Below are 22,064 nucleotides of genomic sequence, written 5' to 3' on the forward strand. Positions count from 1 at the left end.
TGCCGTGTGTGCTGTGACACGAAACTAGCCAGGGGGTGAATAGGCAGATAGGTGACTAACTAAGGCTTTTGAGAAAACCACTCCACTGGGTTCCTCAGGGAGCCGCGGATATGAAAACAGCGAGGGAGTGGGAGCTAAGATAACAGTTATTCTCTTATTGTAAAGGCATTCTTGGCTTTCAGCAGCCAGACTTAATTTTTAGCTATCAGTCTCTCAGCCAAAACAGCCATGTTCTTCCCAGTCCTGGAGGGTGGACTACTGCATGCCCTGATTTCTTTAGATCACAGGGTGTTTTTATGTGGGTGACAAGACAGTAGTCGTTTATCTAAAAGTAATGTTAGCTCTGGCAGTTCAACGAGGCTGTAATGAGACACAGCACACGTGTGCGTGTGTGCGTGAGTGTGTGCGTGAGTGTGTGTGTGTATGTGTGTCTGTGTGTGTGCCAGGATTTCCGTGGCTCTTAGGAGCTGTGATAGTGTTAGACGATTATGTGAGTTTTCTCTTCAGCGACTGCTGGGAGATGGTACATGCAGTTCTTTATCTGGGTTATGTTCCAGAAACAAATACAGAAAGCTTTTTTCAGTGGGACAACTTTCTTGATGATGATGATGATGATGATGATGATGATGATTTGGTTTTTCGAGACAGGGTTTCTCTGTGTAGCCCTGGCTGTCCTGGAACTCACTCTGAAGACCAGTCTGGCCTCAAACTCAGATCCACCTGCCTCTGCCTCCCAAGTGCTAGGATTAAAGGAGTGCGCCGCCACTGCCTGGCAATTTTTTTTAAAAAGATTTATTTATTTATTATATGTAAGTACACTGTAGCTGTCTTCAGACATCCCAGAAGAGGGTATCAGATCTCATTAGGGATGGTTGTGAGCCACCATGTGCTGCTTGCTGGGATTTGAACTCAGGACCTCTGGAAGAGCACTCAGTGGTCTTAACCGCTGAGCCATGTCTCCAGCCCTTCTCAATTATTTTTATGTATCCTTCCCCCCCCCCCCCCTTCGGAGACAAGAGCCTTTCTGTGTAACCTAGACTGCCTTTAAATGAACTAAATAGCCCACGGTGGCTGTGAACTCATGACTCTCCTGTCTCAGGCAGATTATAGGAGTTTGCCCTCACAGTTACAACGTGTGTGGTCCTTTATGTCTTATTCTCTGTGCCTAGTTTATTTTATACGTACCCCCTCCCTTCCAGGGAAGCCTGCCTATGAATTGGCTATGATGCTAAGGAGAATCAAGAATGAATGGAACAGGGAACCCTGCGTCCACAGCCTACTGCTCGGCTAGGCAGAAGAGGCTTTGTTTTTAACAGCAGACTCCCTGGTCTCCAAGTAATCCTGGTCTTTTTGGGGACGGCGCTTTCATCGTGGTCTTCCACTGCTACTTAATCATTAGTACTTTACACTCGTCTCACAGTTTTTTCTTAGGCAAAGAGATAGGGCAAAGAGTGATTTGACTTCCGGTTCCTGTCACGTGGTGCCTGACCTAAGGGGAGTTTTTAACGAGAGAGAGAGAGAGAGAGAGAGAGAGAGAGAGAGAGAGAGAGAGAGAGAGAGAGAGAGAGAGAGTGAGTGAGAGTGTGTGGTGGGAGGGAAAAAAAATCTCACCAGATCAGTTGTGTGGACTGGAGCAAGCAAGCAGTCTTCCAGGGCCAGTATTTCCTCATCTGTAAAAGAAGGGGCTGGACTCAATGATTGCCAAGGTCACTTCCAGCTCGGTAAATTCTAGGCTTTTAAAAAATGCTCCGCTTCTGAACGGAGAACGTGGTCGGTTTCTAGACAGTGGGGCCCAGGGTGCATTTATGGTTGACCTCCGACCACATTCCGACTTTCTCCTCTAATGAATCTGGGTTTATTCTTCACTGAAATGGCTCGGCTCCAGGAGCCCTTGGTGTGATTCTAACACTGTGTTGATATTGATTTTTCTCGCAGGATAGTGGTTACTGTAACCACTAAACTATTAAATTTCACTCGTTTTCGTCGGGATGATCCCACATGTGCCTTTGCCACTGCCTTAGGTTGATATTTAACTCTCCAATCCAGCGCGCATTTGAAGGCAGCATTCCTGGAACGATAGTTTCTTAAAAAGCTTTGAGGCTGACTTTTTTTTTTTTTTTTTTTTTTTTTTTTTTTTTTGCCTTCCATCATCTTAGGGTGGACTGCCAGACACAGAGATACAGACAGACAGACAGACACACACACACACACACACACACACACACGTTACCTATTGTTGTTAGGGCAGGATCACAAATGTCCCTCTCAACACACACCTCTATGGGGCGCTATGACACTAAAATAAACACACACCTCTATGGGGCGCTATGACACTAAAATATTGATTTGACTCCTGCCTTTTTGAGACATTTACCCCCAGTGAGGTCTCTCCAGTGACTTAAGTAAGGAAAGGCACAATGTGGCAAGAGGCAACCCTAGCCATTAACTTGTAAATACAATTTAACAGGCTTTCATTTACAACAATGTTTAGGCGGCTCCCTTGTTATTCCAGCTAAAACACACAGCACTCACCTTGGCCTGTGGCAAGGGCCGCGTCCAGAAGGAATTTTATATCCAGGACCCTAACACCCTGGCTATGACCCTTTCCGGTGCTTCTATGGTGACCCCAGAGCAGAGGGCGTGTTTCATTAGATCGTTACTATTTCTATAAAACCAGCCATCTGATCAATTCTCTTCAGGTAGACACTTCCACAGACCCCCAGCGTAAGTGCCTGCTCCACCCGAAGCATTATCTTTTCTTGTACAACACTGAAAGCTTACATGCTGCTTGACAAATCTGAATTTTAAAAAGTGGAATGATTGGCACTTGGGTAACTTACGCAGAAGGAGAAAGTGATACAGGAAAATTGCTCGTTTCTTTTAGATTTACATTCTCTGTAATCTTTTTTTTTTCTTTTAAGGAGTGATAAGACATGTCATTTCCATCAGCTTCAACCGGTTATGTGTGAAAGGGGCTACAAGTTCAAGTCTGTGGAGGAAGAGCAAGCCACGGGAAGAATCAGCAATAAACCAAGAAGGCAGGCAGCTGTCACCGCCTCCTGCAGTTCTGGGGACACAAACAGCCAGTTTGGGGCCAAGAGCAAAACTTCGGAGTTGGATTTTTTTCTTTTTTTTTTTTTTAATTGTCTTGAAAATAATTCTGGTTCCCCTTTGGTGCTTGACCCACCAACCCAAGGTCTCACCTGCCCTGCCGAGTGCCCCTCCACATGCCAAACTGTTTAAACTCAGAAAAAAGGAGGCAGAGAAAGACGAATGATGAATGCTATGAACGCTTGCAAAGTTTTTCTTTATGTGTTGGAAACTACAAATGATTTGGCATAAAGCAATTCTTTTCTTTAGCAATTCTAGTCAGCCAGTATTTAATGATGATATATTTACAGATACACACACACACACACACCAGAAGGCAAATAAATGCCTAAAACTACTGTAAGTGGAAGCCCTGTTAAATTGTATTTAGAAGCTAATGGCTACGGTCACCTCTTGCCACATTGTGCCTTTCTTTAACTTACTAGAGACTTCACACACACTATATCATGTCCCGTGTGTGTGTGTGTGTGTGTGTGTGTGTGTACATATGTATCGTCTTAGGGTTTTACTACTGTGAACAGATACCATGACCAAGGCAACTCTTATAAGGACAACATTTAATTGGGGCTGGCTTACAGGTTCAGAGGTTCAGTCCATTATCATCAAGGCAGGATATAGCAACATCCAGGTAGGCACAGCTGAGAGTTCTACATCTTCATCTGAAGGCTGCTAGCAGAATACTGGCTTCCAGGCAGCTAGGATGAGGGTCTTATAGCCCATGCCCACAATGACACACCTACTCCAACAGGGCCACACCTTCTAATAGTGTCACTCCCTGGACGGAGCATATAGAAACCATCACATTCCACTCCCTGGCCCCTATAGGCTTGTCCAAACATAAGAGTCTATAGGGATCATGCCTAAACATAGCATAATGCAAAATACTAAATACTAAATGTCTAACTTCAAATGTCACAATAGTCTTTAGCAGTCTCAACAATGTTAAAAGTTCAAAGTCTCTTCTGAGATTCATCTAATCACATAATCCCCAAAGCAAGACAGGAAACCAGCTGGGTAAATCCCAAACTCTGCATCTCTGTATCTGATGTCAAGGCAGTCTGCAGATCTCCAACTCTTTTTTCTTATTTGTTGACTACAACAAACTTCTTTTTCCTGGGCTGGTTCCACTCCCTGTTGGCAGCTTTCCTCAGCAGACAGCCCATGGTTCTGGCATCTCGAACATCTTGGTGTCTCCAAGGCAACTTCAATGTTATAGCTTCTTGTTTCAATGCCTGGGATCCACACGTGATCTTCTGGGCTCCTCCAAAGGGCGGGCGCCACCCTTTGTTCACCAGCTCTGCCCGCTAAGCTCAAGTTGATTCACTCCACTGCCACTGCTGTTCTTGGTGACCATCCCATGGTACTGGCATCTCCAATACACTGGCGTCTTCCGCTGCAACTAAGCTTCACCAATAGCCTCTTACAGGCTCTCTTCATGGTGCTAAGCCTCAACCCCTTTGCGTGACCCCTTCAGTCCTGGGCAGTCAACTGCAACTGAGACTGCACCTTCACCAATGGCCTTCCATGGCCTCTCACAGTGCTGAGCCTCAACTGCTCTTCAGGACCCCTTCAAAACCAGTACTACCTGGGTGACTCCTAGACATTACTAAGTACAGCTGCAGCACAAGGTACAACCTTGGCTGTCTGGAGCACAGCTTCTTTGTGCTCTCAGAAAACACTTCCCAGAAGAACTCATCTCAGTGATGTTGGTCTCTTCTTAATTCCCACTAATTTCTTAATTCCAGCTAACCAGCATCAATTGTCCCAGTAGCCCCTTTTATTCTGGACTCTAAAGCCAGAGTCATGTGGCCAAAGCTGTTGAATTCTGCTGCTTGCTGGGGCTGGAACATGGTCCCCTTGTTCTATTACATTATTACCAGCTTTCTGTTTTCCAACTCCTTCACTCTCTGTCTTAGTCAGGGTTTCTATTCCTGCACAAACATCAAGACCAAGAAGCAAGTTGGGGAGGAAAGGGTTTATTGAGCTTACACTTCCATGCTGCTCTTCATCACTAAAGGAAGTCAGGACTGGAACTCAAGCAGGTCAGGAAGCAGGAGCTGATGCAGAGGCCATGGAGGGATGTTTCTCACTGGCTTGCTTCCCCTGACTTGCTCAGCCTGCTCTCTTATAGAACCCAAGAATACCAGCCCAGAGATGGTACCACCCACAAGGGGCCCTCCCCACTTGATCACTAATTGAGAAAGTACCCCACAGCTGGATCTCATGGAGGCACTTCCCCAACTGAAGCTCCTTTCTCTGTGATAACTCCAGCCTGTGTCAAGTTGACACATAAAACCAGCCAGTACACTGCCTAGACTTGGCTGTCCTGGAACTTGCTCTGTAGACTGACTGAGTTTGAACTCAGAGATCTACATACCTATCTCCTTAGCACTGGGATTAAATGTGTGGTCCATCAAGCCTGGTTTTTCTTTACCTAGGACTTGCTCTATTCTAGGCTGGACTTGAACTCAAGAGATCTTCTTGTCTTTGTCTCCTGGGATTAAAGGTGTGTACCAACATGCCTGGATCTAAATTTAGCTGGGTAGGATCTTTTCTCAAAGTCCCACTCTCCTTAATCTGCATTTCCTAAAACACAAGATTCAACTCCATTTCACTTCCAGTATCTCTTTAATACTCCAACCATATATTTTACATTTTTCCTTTCTCAGCTTGCTACGCTTGTTTAAAATACTCTTCATGAGATTTAACCAGAGAACAAAGTCTATGATGGGCCTTTCTGAGACTTCCTTTGTCAGTGCAATTAACCTGAGTCTCCTCACCTTAACCTCAGGCAGACTCTTTAGACTCTTCATCAAGATAGGAGCATGGCAGCACCCAGGCAGGCATGGTGCAGGAGGAGCTGAGAGTTCTACATCTTCATCTGAAGGCTGCTAGCAGAAGACTGGCTTCTAGGTAGCTAGGATGAGGGTCTTAAAGCCCACACCCACAGTGACATACCTACTTCAAAGAGGCCACACCTATTCCAACAGGGTCACAACTTCTAATAGTGCCACTTCCTGGGCCAAACATAGAAACCATCACATGTTTATACATACTTGTACCAAGAGCAAAGCATCTGCACTTTATAAATGCCAAGTTAACCTTTCTCTACTGACCTTCATTATAGTTGTGAAATAATAAATGTTATTGACAATCTTTGAACTCATAACAATCTAAGAGTCCTGATTTGTATTTCTGATAGATATATGCTGTTGTGTCAGTTTGTATTTTATATAACTCTCATTGAACACATATATACAACAGACCTCATGCTTGAAAACATATATATGATTGTGATCACATACTGAATTTCTTTTCTATATTACCATCAACCTTTTAGTCATGCAGGAAATAAGACAGTCTTCCCACACTTAAGGTTTAAAGGAGCTATTCCAATTTGGAGTTCAGCATGGAGACATAAAATAACCAGTCCCTGGTGTTTCTAGCTACAACTGTTGAGTTATAAGACTAAACATGACGGTAGAATGGGGAATGTAATTCAGTTGGTGGAGTGCTTATGTGATTACACACCTGTATTCCCAGCACCGGGAAGGTAGAGGCAGGAAGATCAGAGTTCAAAGTCATCTCAGCTATCCAAGACCCCTGAACCGTAACCATAATCATCTGGATAAATAGAGTTAGATGGTAAGATAGAAGTAGGTAGGTAGATAGACAGAGACAGACTCAAGTAAAATACCCTTATATTTCAACAGACTACTTAGAAACACCATTTATATGTTAAATGGGACAGCAGTAAAGTTCATTTATTCTTCATTTACTGGGTAGGAGGAAGAAGAACTGGTTTGTTTATTATGATTTTTAAAGCACTACTATATAGGAGAAAATTATTTTTAAAAGATCAATTAAATACATACTGATAATTTAACAGAAGCTCCAACTAGGTATTTTTTGACAAGTCACTACGTTGCTATAAAGTAATTCACAGTTCTGTCCTGACTAAAACCCTGTGTCCTTCCTCTCTAACAAACTTACTGTACCTATTGACCCAAGACTTCCCAGACTCTCATTGTGATGCTATTCAGAACTGGAGAGCACATCTGTGAATGTGCTCCTTTCTGTTTGGTTTGAAGTGGGTGAATCCACTTACAGTCTTTGAGGTAGGAAGACACACCCCTGATCGGGATCTTGAGGCATGAAAACACACCTTTAATCTGGGAGACAGCTTCGGCTAGAAGCCTACACGAGGACATGGATGAAGGACGGGTTTGTTCATTACCTGTTTGCTGTCACCTTGCTAGCCAGTCCTCTCCTTCACTGGCATTGGAGCCTACTTCGTTGGGATTCCAATAGATACAGAATACCAGCTGAGACAGCCAGGCATGTGGAACTGAACTATATTTGAAAGAATAGAAAATACAGCCTAACTCCAGCCTTCTAAGGAGCCCCAAACACTTCACATTCCAGAGCCTGCTCTTTGTTAGAAACTAGGTAAAAGGTCACAGTCCAGAGCCGGCCCTTTAAGAGCTAGGCAGAAAGGCCTTGAATAGGTGATTCTGGCCCCGTAAGGTAACTGGAAATGAGCTAAGCTTATCTTGCTTCTGTAAACTGCTTACGCCATTACCCATATTCTGGAGTTCACGCAGCTATAGACATCCAAGAAAATAGGAAACTAATTGGTCCACTGAGCGCCTGTGCCGTGTACGGCTGTGGAACACAGAATTCTGGAATAAAGAAATCCTCATGTTATTGCATCGAGACCATTTCTCTCGTGTGATTTGGGTGTCGCCTTCCCAGGAGTGGGGTGCTGGGGCACCCTCAGTTTTTAGGGGTCTTACATATTCTTGGATTTTCTGTTCACAATTAGCCATTGCTGGATTAGCTGGACTGTATGTAGCCTATAAGTCATTTCAGTACGTTCTCTTTATATTTTTCCCCTTCGCTTTCCTGGCATCCACCAAGAGCACACAAATGTGTGTGTGTGTGTGTGTAATGTATATTATATATGTTATACATATATACAGTGTAATATATATTTATATACATATATGTGTGTATGCATATATATTATATACACATATGAGAGAGAAAAAGAGATTCATTCCATAAGTTCTATAACTCTAGAGAGCCCTGACTAACACAATCCATTTCTTTGGTTAGAATTTTCCCTTTTTTGGCAAACAAAAGAAATGGGAGAGTTATTAGGTGGTGTCTTGGAAGGGGAAACATCTAGGAATGCTACCCAAATCCCCTCCTGGGTAGCCTCAGAGGAATTTTACCTTGACTGGTCTTTTTAAGCTGCCCCCCCCCCCACTTCTGAGCTACTGAAATACATTCTAAGTAACTTAACACACAATAATAAGCCAAAGTTCTGTAAGCAGGGGAGAGGGCCCAAGTCTGAGTAGACCCCTCGTAAGCATGTTAATGCTGCCTACCCCTTGTGACACCCCTCACCTTACCTAGGACAGTAAAATCTAGATATGGCTGCGTGTACAGCAACCCCCTGTATCTGTTGTAGGTGAAGCAAGAGCTTCCATTATAAGCTAAAATGAAAGGTATTAGCGGGAGATTTAACACGTACACTCGCACTCAGAGTTACAAGGTGTTAATGAGCGAGACATGGGAAGGCAGGCATTTTCCCCTACTTGACTGTCTGGTTTTATACTCTTGGTGCAGAAAATCTGAAACCTCTGGCTGTGAGACCATGAATCAGGAGTTTCCTGCCTTGTGAACGATGCCATCCTTAAGGCGAGGAGCTTTCAGGGAAATTCAGGAACAGTGACGGTGACTGTTGGCAGCAAGCAGGGTTCTGGATTGACTGCAGAGGGGAGTGTGTGAGCTGACCAAAATGGAGCACGAAGAGAAGTAACTAAATTATGTTTGACAGTCTTTCCACCGCAAAGGAAGAAAGCTTAATGATGCTGTGGTTGGAGAACCAGCAGCAACTGGTGATATATTAGTTGTAGGTTGGTGAGCAGAGACATGAATCCAACAAGACCGGAGGACTATAGATGAGGTGACAAAGACCAAGGGGGGGGGGGAGACTACTTGCTCAGGACATAATGAATTTTAGTGGCGACAAGATAGTCAACTAAAGTGACTGACTTGACATTAAAAATCATCACTGTAATCTATGTGGCTCTTTGAAGCCTGAGTTTTATCAAGGCAAAAAAAAAAATCTATAGTTAACAATGAATTATTTCTCCTCTTTGCTTTCCTGGCATCCATCAGTACATAATTTAATTATGGAATCTACAGGCTGGACCATGGACATGAAGAATGCTGTGTCTTCGCTAGTGAGGAATTAGGGAGAACCAACTGTTTATTTTCATCATTCTTCCTCCGTGGGGCTAAATGAGTACAGTTGACAAGCTTTTGTTTGGATTAGCCGTTGAGACCGGGGGATGTGCAGATTTGAAGTCATGATCATTACAGTAGCTTTTATTTATGGGGTATGGGGGAGTAGCTGCAAGTGTGGATGGGACAAACAGGGACGCTTGTCATTTTGTGCTGGAATTTCCTCCAGCTTTAGGGGTCAAACATCTGGGTCCAGTAAACGATGTTGAAGAAAATCAGATGTGGTTCCTTGGGGTGTATGACCTCTACAAACTTTACCAGGGGACTGTCAAGCAAGCAGGGGTCCACCTGGAGCGGCTGGGGAGGCATTAGCTTGTACCTCAGGGTCTTTCACAGGTTTAGAGAGTTAACTCTAAACCTGGTCAACCAAAAAAAAAAAAAATGCAAATGCGGTTTCGAAGTATGGGGCCTCTGGGCACAGCTGTTCCACCCAAACCCTTCTAATATGAAGCTACGAAGCAATTGCTGGCTGGCTGATTCTAGAGATGGGTAGAAGGATACAGCCTGCGGGGGTTTTTGTTGTTGTTGTTTTTCGAGACAAGGTTTTTGGGTTTCGAGACAGCCCTGGCTGTCCTGGAACTCACTCTGTAGACCAGGCTGGCCTCGACCTCAGAAATCCGCCTGCCTCTGTCTCCCAAGTACTAGGGTTAACTGCGTGCGCCACCACTGCCGGGCTTATTATAGAGTCCAGAACCCGGTCCCTCCATTCCCTGTCCCTTTCAGGTCCGCGGCAATTGGAATCTTTGGATCTTTTGTAACTTAACTCCTTAAGGAAGTTGGTGATGGATTCAGAGGACTGGGAGGGGCAACTAAAAAGCCGGGAACTTTTAAGCCGGTGGGTAGGTGTGGCCAAGCGCGGTGCCTCCCTGAGCCCTTACCTGCACGGCTAGTGCAAAGAAGAAGAAAAAAGCCCTGGACAAACCTCACAGGGAGCCGCAAAAGTCACCGCGACACTGGAGTCCCGCTGCGGGACAGGCGCTGGCTCCCCGCCTGCAGGGCAGACTGCAGATCCTTTCTACAACGATCCGTGGTCACTGCTGCCCGGGGGCTCGTGTGCACCCAGGGGTCGTGACCACGTGGAGCTGCACGCCTTGCTCGTCCCACCTCTCCTTCCGCCGAGCTCCGGCCCCGCCCCTCTCCCAACTTCCTTCCCGCGCGCGCGGTGGTGGCGGCTGTGTGCAGAGGACGGTGCAAGCGTGGTCTGCACCTCGGAGGAGCGGACGGTGGGCGCATCCCCTCGCGGAGGACCCTGCTCGAGTGTGCTCACCCTGCACGCGTGGGCTGCACCCGGCTCGCCGCGGTGGAGGGAGGGAGGGAGAGAGAGAGAGGGAGGGTGTTTCCCGGGTCTCTTCTGGCGCCCACGTGGTGGGGAGGAGGCAGATTTAAGAACCGGGAGCAGAGTTGGGGGGAGCACTTGTTGGAGGTGGGGCAGTTTCTCCCTGGACTGGTGACATCCCTGCCTCAGTTTCCTGGTTCTGAAGCTGCTCGCGGGTGGGTGCGGAGCACCAGGGAGCTTTACAAAGCAAGCACCGGGCAGACCCTGGTGATGGAGAAATGTGACCCCTCCCCCTGCCTTCCCATCGTCCTCCAAAGCTTAAAGCAGGCGGGAAGCCAGTCAAGCCAGCGTGTCTCCCTGTTGAGCAGGGTTGCAGGGGTCATACCTGTTCACAGTAAATGTTGCCCAGTTCAGCAGCCTAAGTTTAATGTGTGTAGCCATCTTAAGATTTCTCAGTGAAGGGTATGACTTTGGTTAGACTCCCTCCCGCAGTTTTATTTTTGAAGGGATCCTCTTGCCTGAAGTCCTGTGACTCTTCCCACCACCTCTCAACCTCTCCCCTCCCCCACACCCCCTACCCCCAGTTTCAGAGACCATCATCTAAGGCCTGGCCTTGAAGCTCTCTGTTACAGAACCTGGTTTTAGTATGAGTGTTTTCTCTTGTCTCGTGTTTTCTCACTTGACTCATTTCTCAGAGTAGATTCATCGATTTATTGGAGGAATGAAGGAGGAAGGAATAGGAGAGAAAAAAAATAACCTGATTAGTTACTAAACTGGCCAGTTTGCAAATATTTGTTTGTTTATATTATAGTACACTGGGCTTGGAAGGCAAATTCCCTGAACTCTCTTGAGTTTGTAAGATGTGATGCTAATGCCTATTTTGGCTAGAGAGAGAGATTGATTTAAAGTGTCTGGAATCCATGTGACACATTTTTATTCCCCCTCCCTTGTTTATAAGGGAGGAAGTAAAAGATGGGGCACTTTGTAGTCAATATATAGGAATTTAAATTGTTGTTTTAAAAAGATTTAATTATTTTATATATATATATAATATACATATAAAATATATGTATGTATATGTATATATACACATACACTGTAGCTGTCTTCAGACACAGCACAAGAGGCCATTGAATCCCATTACAGATGGTTCTGAGGCACCAAGAGGTTTCTGGGAATTGAACTCAGGACCTCTGGAAGAGCAGTGAGTGCTCTTAACCGCTGAGCCATCTCTCCAGCCCAGGATCTGAAATTCTATAGGAAAGCAGGCAGTACACGAATTATTTGGAAACTTATAATCCAGACTTTTCAAATAATATATTTCTTAATGTTCTCTTACCCCAGGATGTTTTCTCTTTAAGTCTAGGGCTCATGATTTGTGATTTCTGCTTAGTGAGTCCCGCTGAAGTTGCCCAGAGTTTAGTGCTGATTGATGCAGTTCCTGGAAAGCAGATTGACAGCTGTTCTTCTCAATGTTTAGTGGCCTATGACTTCCACACCCAACATGAGTGACGCTAACTGCAAAAAAAGGAACGACTATCTGGAGTGGCCAGAGTATTTCATGGCGGTGGCCTTCTTGTCGGCACAGAGAAGCAAAGACCCAAGTTCCCAGGTAACCCGATTTCGTAGGAGGATGTTCAGATCCTCGCTGAGAGGTCCATAAAGAGCAGGTGAGGAAAATGGACAGTTGGGCAACTCAGAAAAGGGAAAGTAAATCGGGTTCATGGTCGGTATCCCTCCGCGGTCGGTATCCCTCCGCTGCTTCCGGGTCTTCTCTGTGAGTCCCCAGTGGCACATCAGCTGTTCATAGTTACAATGTTTCTCTCCAGGTGGGAGCCTGCATTGTGAATACAGAAAACAAGATCGTCGGCATAGGGTACAATGGCATGCCGAATGGGTGCAGCGATGACCTGTTGCCTTGGAGGAGAACGGCAGAAAATAAGCTGGATACTAAATATCCTTATGGTAAGGCTCCCGCAGATTCTACCCTGCTTTCTGTATGGTAGCCTGGTGAATGTTTGATTGAAAACTTTACTCACGCCTTTAATTCCAGCACTTGGGAGGCAGAGGCAGGCACATTTCTGAGTTCAAGGCCAGCCTGGTCTACAGAGTGAGTTCCAGGACAGCCAGGGCTACTTAGAGAAACCCTGTCTCAAAAAAAAAAAAACAAAAAAAAAAAAGAAAAGAAAAAAGAAAAAAAAAAGAAAACGTTAGTCTTTCCCTTCAGTCAATGGATGGGAAAGGGGAAATATTGTAGTGAACTACCCTATAATGTTTTAATTAATACGTTGATAACTTTATCTAAGATTTATATAAGTTTGTTTCCGTGCATGTGTGTGCCTGCATGAGTTTATTTTGTAAGCACTACATAGGTACAGGTGACCTTAGATGCTAGAGAGTGTCAGATCACTTATAACTGAAGCTTACAAGCATTTGTGGGCCTGCTGTGGGTGCTGGGAACTAAATGTGGCTCTACCTCAGGAGCAGTGAGTGACGTTTAACTGGAGGCATCTCCTGTCCCCATCTCTTCAGTTCCCAGAAGAGCCCCTGAGGGAGGCATGGTAATTATTATACAGGCTTGCCTGCTTGTCCCGACCTTGTTCCTGTTCTGAGTCTGGTGGATTTCACAGTGGCCTGTAGGTACCAGAGCGTGCGTGGAAGGCCGCAGCCCTTTGCTGAGAGAACAGGGGCACTTGTGAGGGGGCTCTGGAGGCTGCTTGTGTATTTTGGGAAGGCGGAGTCAGTTTGCCTAGTGGCGCTCACGCTAACCAAGCCGGGCTTGCCCTTGCTCTGCTGAGACACAGGATCAGCCTTTTGGCCTCGTGAGGACGTCTCTGGGAAGCAGTTACCAGACTGAGCTGGATGACAGGAAGTGTACACTTGCTCTTCCTGTGGCTTGAGTCTAGTCCCACGGTGGGCTGTGTTCAGAACCAAAGGTGGAAGTTTAGAAGGAAGTGAAGACCTTTGACTAAGCTCTTTCACTGTTCACCTTGAGATGAGGAGAGGGTGCTGGATTAGTTCCGTTTGCTGTGACCAAACTGGCAGAAATGGCTTATGGGAGGAAGGGTTTATTTGAGCTCTCATTTTCAGAGAGACTTTTACATTGGGGTGGGGATGGTATGACATTGGGGGTGACTCTGTCCTTGGCCTCAGAAGTGGGAGGTACTTACTGTCTGTTCACATCCCATGACCCAGAAGCCCACCTCTGAAGAACCGTGGGGAGATATAGCCTTTAAAGACCGATTCCCAGTGACCCATTTTGCTAATTAAACATTTCTTTTCCTTTTCTTTCTGTCTTTCTATCATTATCATCATCATCACTTTTTGTTTGTTCTTTTTTTTTAATTGTGAGGTTTTTTTAATATTTATTTATTTTATATATATGAGTACACTGTGGTTGTCTTCAGACACACCAGAAGAGGACATCAGATCCTCAGATGGTTGTGAACCACCATGTGGTTGCTGGGATTTGAACTCAGGACCTCTGGAAAGAACAGTCAGTGCTCTTAACCACTGAGCCATCTCTCCAGCCCTTGTTTTGTTTTTCAGGACAACATTTCTCTGTATAGCTCTGGCTGTGCTGGAACTAGCTCTGTAGACCAGGGTGGCCTCAAACTCAAGAGATCCTCCTGCCTCTGCCTCCACTGCTCCAATGCTGGGATTAAAGGTGTGTGCCATGCCCAACAAAAATCTCATTTATTAAAAAAAAACCAAAAAACTGTACATTGTTGACAATAGCTTCCCAAGCTGTGGACCCCAGTGTGATCCCCTGTGGGGACGCTCTGGATTGGAGCTGTGGCAGGTGGATCCCCCTCCAGAGATGATGTGGAAGAGACAGATTTGCTTTGTTTTGTTTTCTCTCCTCTGTCTACAGAGGTAATTCCAGAAAAGCATCAAATCGGGTCACATATGTCGGTTTCTGACTTCCTTCGTAATGTTACACCTGGTATTTATGTCTTAGAATGAACAGATGGTCTCTGTTGGAAGCAGAGTGGATTAAGACCATCTGAAAAGGGAAGAGTTGTGCCTTCCAGAAATCAAGTTGATGTAGGACTTGTCTCCTTTGTTGATTCTCCCCTGGTAGGCTTTTTTCCCTTTGTAGAGAGAATGCCTTGTCCAGTGTATTGGATGCTTCACCTGCCAAGCGTAGAGAGAATATATTGTGTGTTGTGTGGATGCGTCTTCTGTCAATCAGTAATCGATCTGATGGCCTATGGCTTGGGCAGGAGATGGGAGGTGAGACATCTGGGAGGCATTCTGGAATGATGCCAGGCGTGGGAGATTTTCCCCTGGGAAGAGGTAGACCTGTGGTGCTTGAGCACGGGTCACCAGCTGCGTGGCAGAATGTGGATTAGAATACATGGATGATTGTAAGTCCAAGGAAGTCAGAGAAGAGCTAAGAGGCCAAGGTGTTTCTAAATGCAACTTGAGTCTGCATCTTACTCCTGGGAACATGGGGCAGGGAGGAAGAACAAGACCAAACCTCTATACCTCCGGGCGCTTCTCATGAGCTATTCCGTGTCTGTGTTTAGTCTAACTTTTGCATTTTTACTAATGTTCCTGGATCTTCCTCTTCTTAAGCCCTGTAAGTTTCTTTATAAGCCACCGAGGGACATCCTGAATGTTTGAATGGAGAGAGGTTCCCAATGAAGAGAAGGAATCAGGGGTAGGAGTAGAGACAACCACAGAGCACTTGGCTTTTCAGGGTATAAAAAAAATGGTTCTATCGGAGCGAGAGAGATGGCTCGGCCGTTGGGAGCACTGACTGCTCTTCCGTAGGTCCTGGGTTCAATTCCCAGCAACCCCATGGTGGCTCACAACCTTCTGTAGTGGGATCTGATGCCCTCTTCTGGGGTGTCTGAAGAGAGCAATGGTGGTGTACTCATATACATAAAATAAATAAATCACTAAACGTTGGTTCAAGAGGTGAACAAAGCAAAGACTTAGGATGCTAACTCGATGTCAAGTTCTGTTAACATTAAAAAAAAAATGGCTCTATGACTACGGAGCTTTAATAGATTTCACCCCTGGTAGGAGCGGCAAGAACACAGACAAAATTGGGAGAGTTTAAAGCTGACTTCCGCGCCTAGCTGCAGCTCTGGGTTGTGAGTTATGCGCAGGATGTGCTGGCATATCTTAGAAACCCCGTCATCCCAGCCTTGCTTCTGTAAGCCTTTGATGGGAAGAAAGAGGGGAAATGATTAGTTGGTTTGAGGCCTATGCAAAAAATAACTTTTCACAGCACGGTTTTGATGTCCCGTATAAAAACCGTGAAAGCGGAAGGGTCGATATGTTAAAGATCTCCATTGAAATGTCTGACTTACCCCGTCACTATTTCACTGCGTCGGGACAGTGACTTCCTGCGAGCTCTGGTAAGGTGGGGTTGTTATAGACTTCAGTCTGTTGTGCTCGGGCTGGTTGCTAAAGATACCAGTGGGTAGAGGGCAGGGCTGAGGGGCCCCAGTGGTCACTGGGCACTTCTCAAAGCCTGTCTCCAGGCATTGAGAGCCCCAGGTGAGTTTGTAATAGTACCCTCGAGACCAAAGACTGAATTACATTCACACACGTGTGTGCACACACACACACACATATATACACATACACACTTACACATACACACCATAAAACACACACTCCACACACTCACACACATACCACAACACTTATATATATATATGTGTATATATATATATATATATATATATATATACACACACACATACATACATACACACATACCCATACCACACACATATATATACACACACAATCATACGGACTTATACACCACAATATACACACTCATCCACATAACCATACCACACACACATATACACACTACACACACACTCACAAATTTGCATACATACATACACAACACACTCACACACATATATACATCATACACACTACACACACACTCACAAATTTAAACACATATATACACAACACAACACACTCACACCACATACATTCACATAAACACGTACACCCCCCCCCACACACACACATTCACATACACACATACATAACACATACATAGATACATACACATACATACACACACACTACACTACACACACCCTCCCCATTGCCTGGTGCTCTGTACCTCCAGAGTTGACTTGCTTTGTTCTGAGGATGTTACCTTTTGTCCCTTGTGGAGAGAGTGCCTTTCAGAGAGGCTTCCCAGGAGGAATTAAACCCACACCGGCATTTGGCCAACCTCGCTGATTGTTTTTTATTGAAGAGCTGCTGAGTTTCTGCGCACTGGATGTCTGTCTCCATTATTCCTTATCATCCATACGATACCTCTAGGTTTTCAGAGCTCTTTGCCCTCACTTATCAATTATTCATTTTATGTGTAGCTGTGTTAGAATGTAGACAATTTTCTTCCACGAGAAGAAGCTTGTAATTTGATGTACCATAAAAATTGTAGAAGGTATTAAATGGTTCTTAAAAGGCATTTAGTATTACTGCCATCATAATACACCCAACGATGGGCTTTACGTCTAAATAATGATGACGGTGTGTGTAGCGTGCGTTCATTCTTGCCTTTCCTGGGCTTTTCAAGCCACTGAGAGGTGAGCGTTCGGATTGCCTGGGATCTAGGAGTGCTTGCTGTTGTTGAGGTGCTTTTAAAGCTTCTGTCTTAAGATTATGAATTTTAATTTAAAAAAGTAAGGGGATGTCCGGATGGTGTAACTTTTTCTTCCCTCACCTGAGATTGATCACCGAGCGTCTCCACAAGGAAGGATAGATACATGGATCCCTTAAAGATTTCCGAGGGCTCTCAACCACTGCGCTTAACTGCTGAGTAAGCAGGCCAGTAAGGCCGGATTTCTGTTGTTACCTGTTGGAGTAAGGAGAACCAGGTACGGTGGTGAAGCACATCTTCAGGGGTGTCTCCGAGGGCGTGTCTAGACAGGGCGGGTCTGGCACGCTTGTGGCTGAGGCCTGACCTGAAGGAATGACGGAAAGAGGAGAAAGCAGACCGAGCCCCAGCACTTCCATTTTGTATTTGGATCTGCTGTGATGGAAGTCAGAGGTCCCAGCCCCTGCCGCTGCCGCCGCCACCGCCGCCGCAGGCAGGACCCTGCTTTCTTCCCTTAGGTGACTCGGCCAGGTATTTTGTTAAGGCGATGCGGAAGTATCCAGTACCGAGACCCTCACAGAAATGGGAAAACCTCAAACCTTTGCCGGCAACAAAATACTGCACATCATCAGTGCTTACGTTAATAGCTTTGGTTTGTTGGTTTTTGTTTTTCAAGACAGGGTTTTTTCTCTGTGTAGCCCTGGCTCTCTGGAACTCACTCTGTAGACCAGACTGGCCTTGGTCCTTAGTACCCCATACCACTTTCTATCTACAACATCTACTCCTACCCCTTTCAAAGTAACTTCTGTTTGTTATACCCGGAGGGTGGTGTCTGATTCCTGTGCAGGGTCTCCTGTCTGTCTGTCTGTCTGTCTGTCATGGTTTTTTTTTTTTTTTTTAGATTTATTTATTTTATGTTTATGAGTACGCTGTAGATGTCTTCAGACACACCAGAAGAGGGCATCGGATCCCGTTAAGAGATGGTTGTGAGCCACCATGTGGTTGCTGGGAATTGAACTCAGGACCTCTGGAAGAGCAGTCAGTGCTCTTTACCGCTGAGCCATCTCTCCAGCCCCTATCTATCATGTTTAATAGACTGTACTTTATTTGGTCTTGGACAGTTTCATACATGTAAACCATACATGTATCTCGATCGTACGCACCTCAACTCCTCCCTCCTCCTCCCAGACACCCCAAAATGTCTTCCTCCCTCCTTCATTTCCTCCATCTTTTACATTTGGTTGACCCACGGAGTGCAGCTAGTGCTGCAGTTGGGATGCTGACTGTGCTCACTGGTTTGATGCCTGCCGAGTAGGTAACACAGCTGGGTGAGGTGAGGTAACAGTCAGGTCATGTCCAGAATGAAGGCATGTCGCAGCACACCTCCTCACCAGCTGCTTCTTACGTTCCTTCTGTCCCCTCTTCTGAGACATTTTCTGGGTCTCGGAGGGGACAAGTATTGATGTAGATACCCCATTTAGGGCTGGGCACCCAGTAGTCACTGTCAGTTCTTTGATTTGGCTGTGAGTCTCTGTTCTACCACAGAGAGAAGTTTCTGTGGCCAAGGTTAAGGGTAGCACTAATCTATAAGTATAAACAGAATGATAATATTGATATGATAACAATATGATAATAGCAATGGGTCCCTTCTAGGGCCATCACCTCTCTCGCCCTGGGCTTTGGACTTTGACAGTATCTAGGTGGTGGCGCACGCCTTTAATCCCAGCACTTGGGAGGCAGAGGCTGGTGGATTTCTGAGTTCAAGGCCAGCCTGGTCTACAGAGTGAGTTCCAGGACAGCCAGAGCTACACAGAGAAACCCTGTCTCGAAAAACAAAACAAAAAAGACAGTATCAGGTGAGAATTCCCTCCAGTGCAGCTGGCCTCAAATCCAACCCAGAATGGCTGGTATTCCTCGTAGCTTCGTGCCGCTGGGTTACCCGTGGCCATTTGGCCTAGCAGGTTGGTTCTGTAACATGAGGGTTCGCTGTTGGGTGATGGGTGATACTGCTGATACTCCCTCAGGGTCAGAGTGACTTGGTTCCTGCCCCTGGAACAGGCAGCATGCTGGGTTGTGAGGCTTGTTTGTATAGTGTGGTGTGTGTGTGTGTGTGTGTGTGTGTGTGTGTGTGTGTTACTTGAAGTTCCTCTTTTGGGAAAAGTTCTCCGGGCAAAGGTTAATGACTCCTTGCTAATCAGAGCCAGTACAAGTCCTGGAGGCTAGGGTGTGTCCATACCCTTAGCAAAAATGGTAAACACTATGACCTTAAGGCTGTGGGAAATAACTCTGAAAACTTGAGAGTGTTTACTCTTTCTCTACTATGCAGAATATAAGGATGCAATATGAATTATATGAGGGGCTTCAAGGACACACGCAAGTGGGTTTTACACTAGGCCACCTCTATGAACAGAGAACTACACTATAAGCCAGCTTGTCCAGGTGATATTAAGGAAGGAGATAGCGAGATTTGGGGAGTGTTTATCGCGGGCTTATTGTCTGCTTACCAAGGCACACAGATTCCTGAGTTCAAGGTCTGTCTGGGACCTTGCAAGTTCTGGTTCAGGCCCTGGCAAGGTAGAAATGGTAATCTCTCGGGATGGGATCCCACCCAGCTAAATGTATTTTCTATGTTTACAAAGGCAGGCAGATCTCTGATATGCAAGGTTAAGAAAGAAAAAAGGATGTACTTGATGCCTTTTTCAAAAATGGAGGCGGGGCTAGGGTCCGGGTTACTGATTCTTAGGATAACCTGGGGTAAATGATTGAAGTGAGATGTAAATAAAAGACCCGGCTTTTGGTCTGCACGAGATGAGCTGCCCAGAGAGGTTTTTAGAATTTTTATTCCAGCAAGAGAGAGCTGTCTCAGGCAGAGGGCTGTCTGGAAAGCTGTCTCGAGCAGAATGTGGACTGTCGGCTCAGATACGCGATTGACTTCGAGCTGTCTTTTCAATGCTCTCAAACACCTCTTCCCTCAAAACCCGCTCTCCAAACCGAGGGTGGTCCTTGGCCGGTTCCTTCATAGAACCTTCTGGTACTGTGAAAGCTATTTAGCAGGGGAGGAGATTTTAGGTCAGCTTCAGTTTGATTTTTCTATCTGTATCCAAAGTGTGTTCTTCATCAGTAGGGTTTTTATCCTCTAATTCTGGTAGACACCTAAAAACATTGGCCGTCGGTATAGTTACTTCCTGGAGATCAATATCTCTGAGGTAGAGGTGGTGGCTGGCCTAGTGTAAAACTGAAAACCACTGGCATGTGACTTAGGTTAACATTTCTTTAAAGAGTGCAGCAGAAGGCTTGTCATTCTAGAGTTCTTGAGTTGACAGCCTGAGTCCAGCGTGATGTAATTTGGAGGCGGAGCTCTTGGGAGGTGGATAAACTTTGAAGGTTGAACTCTCATGACTGTCACTGAGGGCAATTGGGTACTTATGAAGGGACCCCAGAGAGGGCTCGTGTGCTGGCTGGTCGTGTGGGTCACCTTGACATAAGCTAGAGTCATCAGAGAGGAAGAAACCTCAGTCGACGACATGCCTCCATGAGATCCAGCTGTGGTCATTTTCTCCGTAATCTATGAGGGAGGGCCTGGCCTATGGTGGGTGGGGCCATCCCTGGACTAATGGTCCTGTGTTCTATAAGAAAGCTGACTGAGCAAGCCATGAGGAGCAAGCCAGTAAGCAGCACCCCTCCATGTTCCTGCCGGGTTTGCGTTCCTGCCCTGACTTCCTTCGGTGATCAACAGTGATGTGGAAGTGTAAGCGGAATAAACCCTTTCCTCCCCAATTTGCTTTTTGACCAAGAAAAAAAAAATGGTGTTTTGTTGCAATCCTAAATAAGACAGCTTGCTTTCCACCATTCAAGAAGATAGTAGATTACAAACCTGGACTAGGGCCCTCACTGGAAGTCAGCCTGTTACTGCTCCTGGATTCCCCATCATCAGAACAATAAGAATTAAATATGGTATTTTATCCTGGCAACCCAAAGTGACTAAGCCAGGGAGCCTGAAAATCATGCTAATCTTGAGTTTACATGATTTATTAATTAATAACACATCTGAATTCCTTATTCATTCCGTAAGCTTGAAGTCATTAGCCTTGATTGACAGTTTGTGGGGAGAAAGGCAAAACTCAGTGCTTGCAGCGGGGCGGAAAGGCAGCCTCTCCTGGGCTGTCTCTCCTGAGAGACAGTTTTTTTCAAGGGTGTTTTTGTTCTTCCAGCCTTAGGATCAAAACTTTATGAAACTGTTTGAGTATAATGAAATTTTAATATGGAAAATGAAAATCCCCCTGCTGAAGAAACTGTTCAACTCATTTCTCCCTACCCCACCCCCCAAAAATCCAAAAGCTAGTGTGATGTCTCCGCCCGTCAGTGGCAGGGAGAAGGCGGGGCTGTTCAAGCGAGCGCGCTCCGGAGGAGCAGTAATTAAAAAACCGTGAAGCAACAAATTTATCTAATTTGCCATAAAAAGACTTGGGATGGTTTTTATTTTTTATGAGGAAGAGGTGGGTTGCTAAACTCATGATGAAGTATTTAGCTGATGTTTTTTTAGTTTCTCTTTGTGAAATCCATTTCGGTGAAGTGCGTTTCATCAAAATACCAATGTTATGAAATGGAGGTTAAAATGCTCTTGGTAATTCAGATGTTGCTTGTTCTTTGTCTTTTAAAGAACAGTTTGGATGATGCATAACAGTTTGTAGACTCCGTGGCTGTAGTAGTCAAGTTCTCTGCGTGGTTAAGCTTCAGGGGTTTTTATTTATGCCGTGGTGTTTATTCTCC

General features: G+C 45.5%; 1 protein-coding gene across 1 annotated transcript in view; it reads left to right on the plus strand.

Annotated features, from left to right (window-relative positions):
• Positions 1-10,548: 10,548 nt before the first annotated feature.
• Dctd (dCMP deaminase) overlaps positions 10,549-22,064 on the plus strand; it is a 30,226-nt gene continuing 18,710 nt past the window's right edge. Inside the window, exons 1-3 of the mRNA XM_052162531.1 lie at positions 10,549-10,649; positions 12,183-12,314; positions 12,532-12,667. Coding sequence (XP_052018491.1) covers positions 12,189-12,314; positions 12,532-12,667 — 262 coding nt within the window. The 5' untranslated portion in view covers positions 10,549-10,649; positions 12,183-12,188. The remainder of the gene's footprint in view (positions 10,650-12,182; positions 12,315-12,531; positions 12,668-22,064) is intronic.

Source organism: Apodemus sylvaticus, chromosome 18, assembly GCF_947179515.1.
Source record: "Apodemus sylvaticus chromosome 18, mApoSyl1.1, whole genome shotgun sequence".
NCBI classification, from domain to species: Eukaryota; Metazoa; Chordata; class Mammalia; order Rodentia; family Muridae; genus Apodemus; species Apodemus sylvaticus.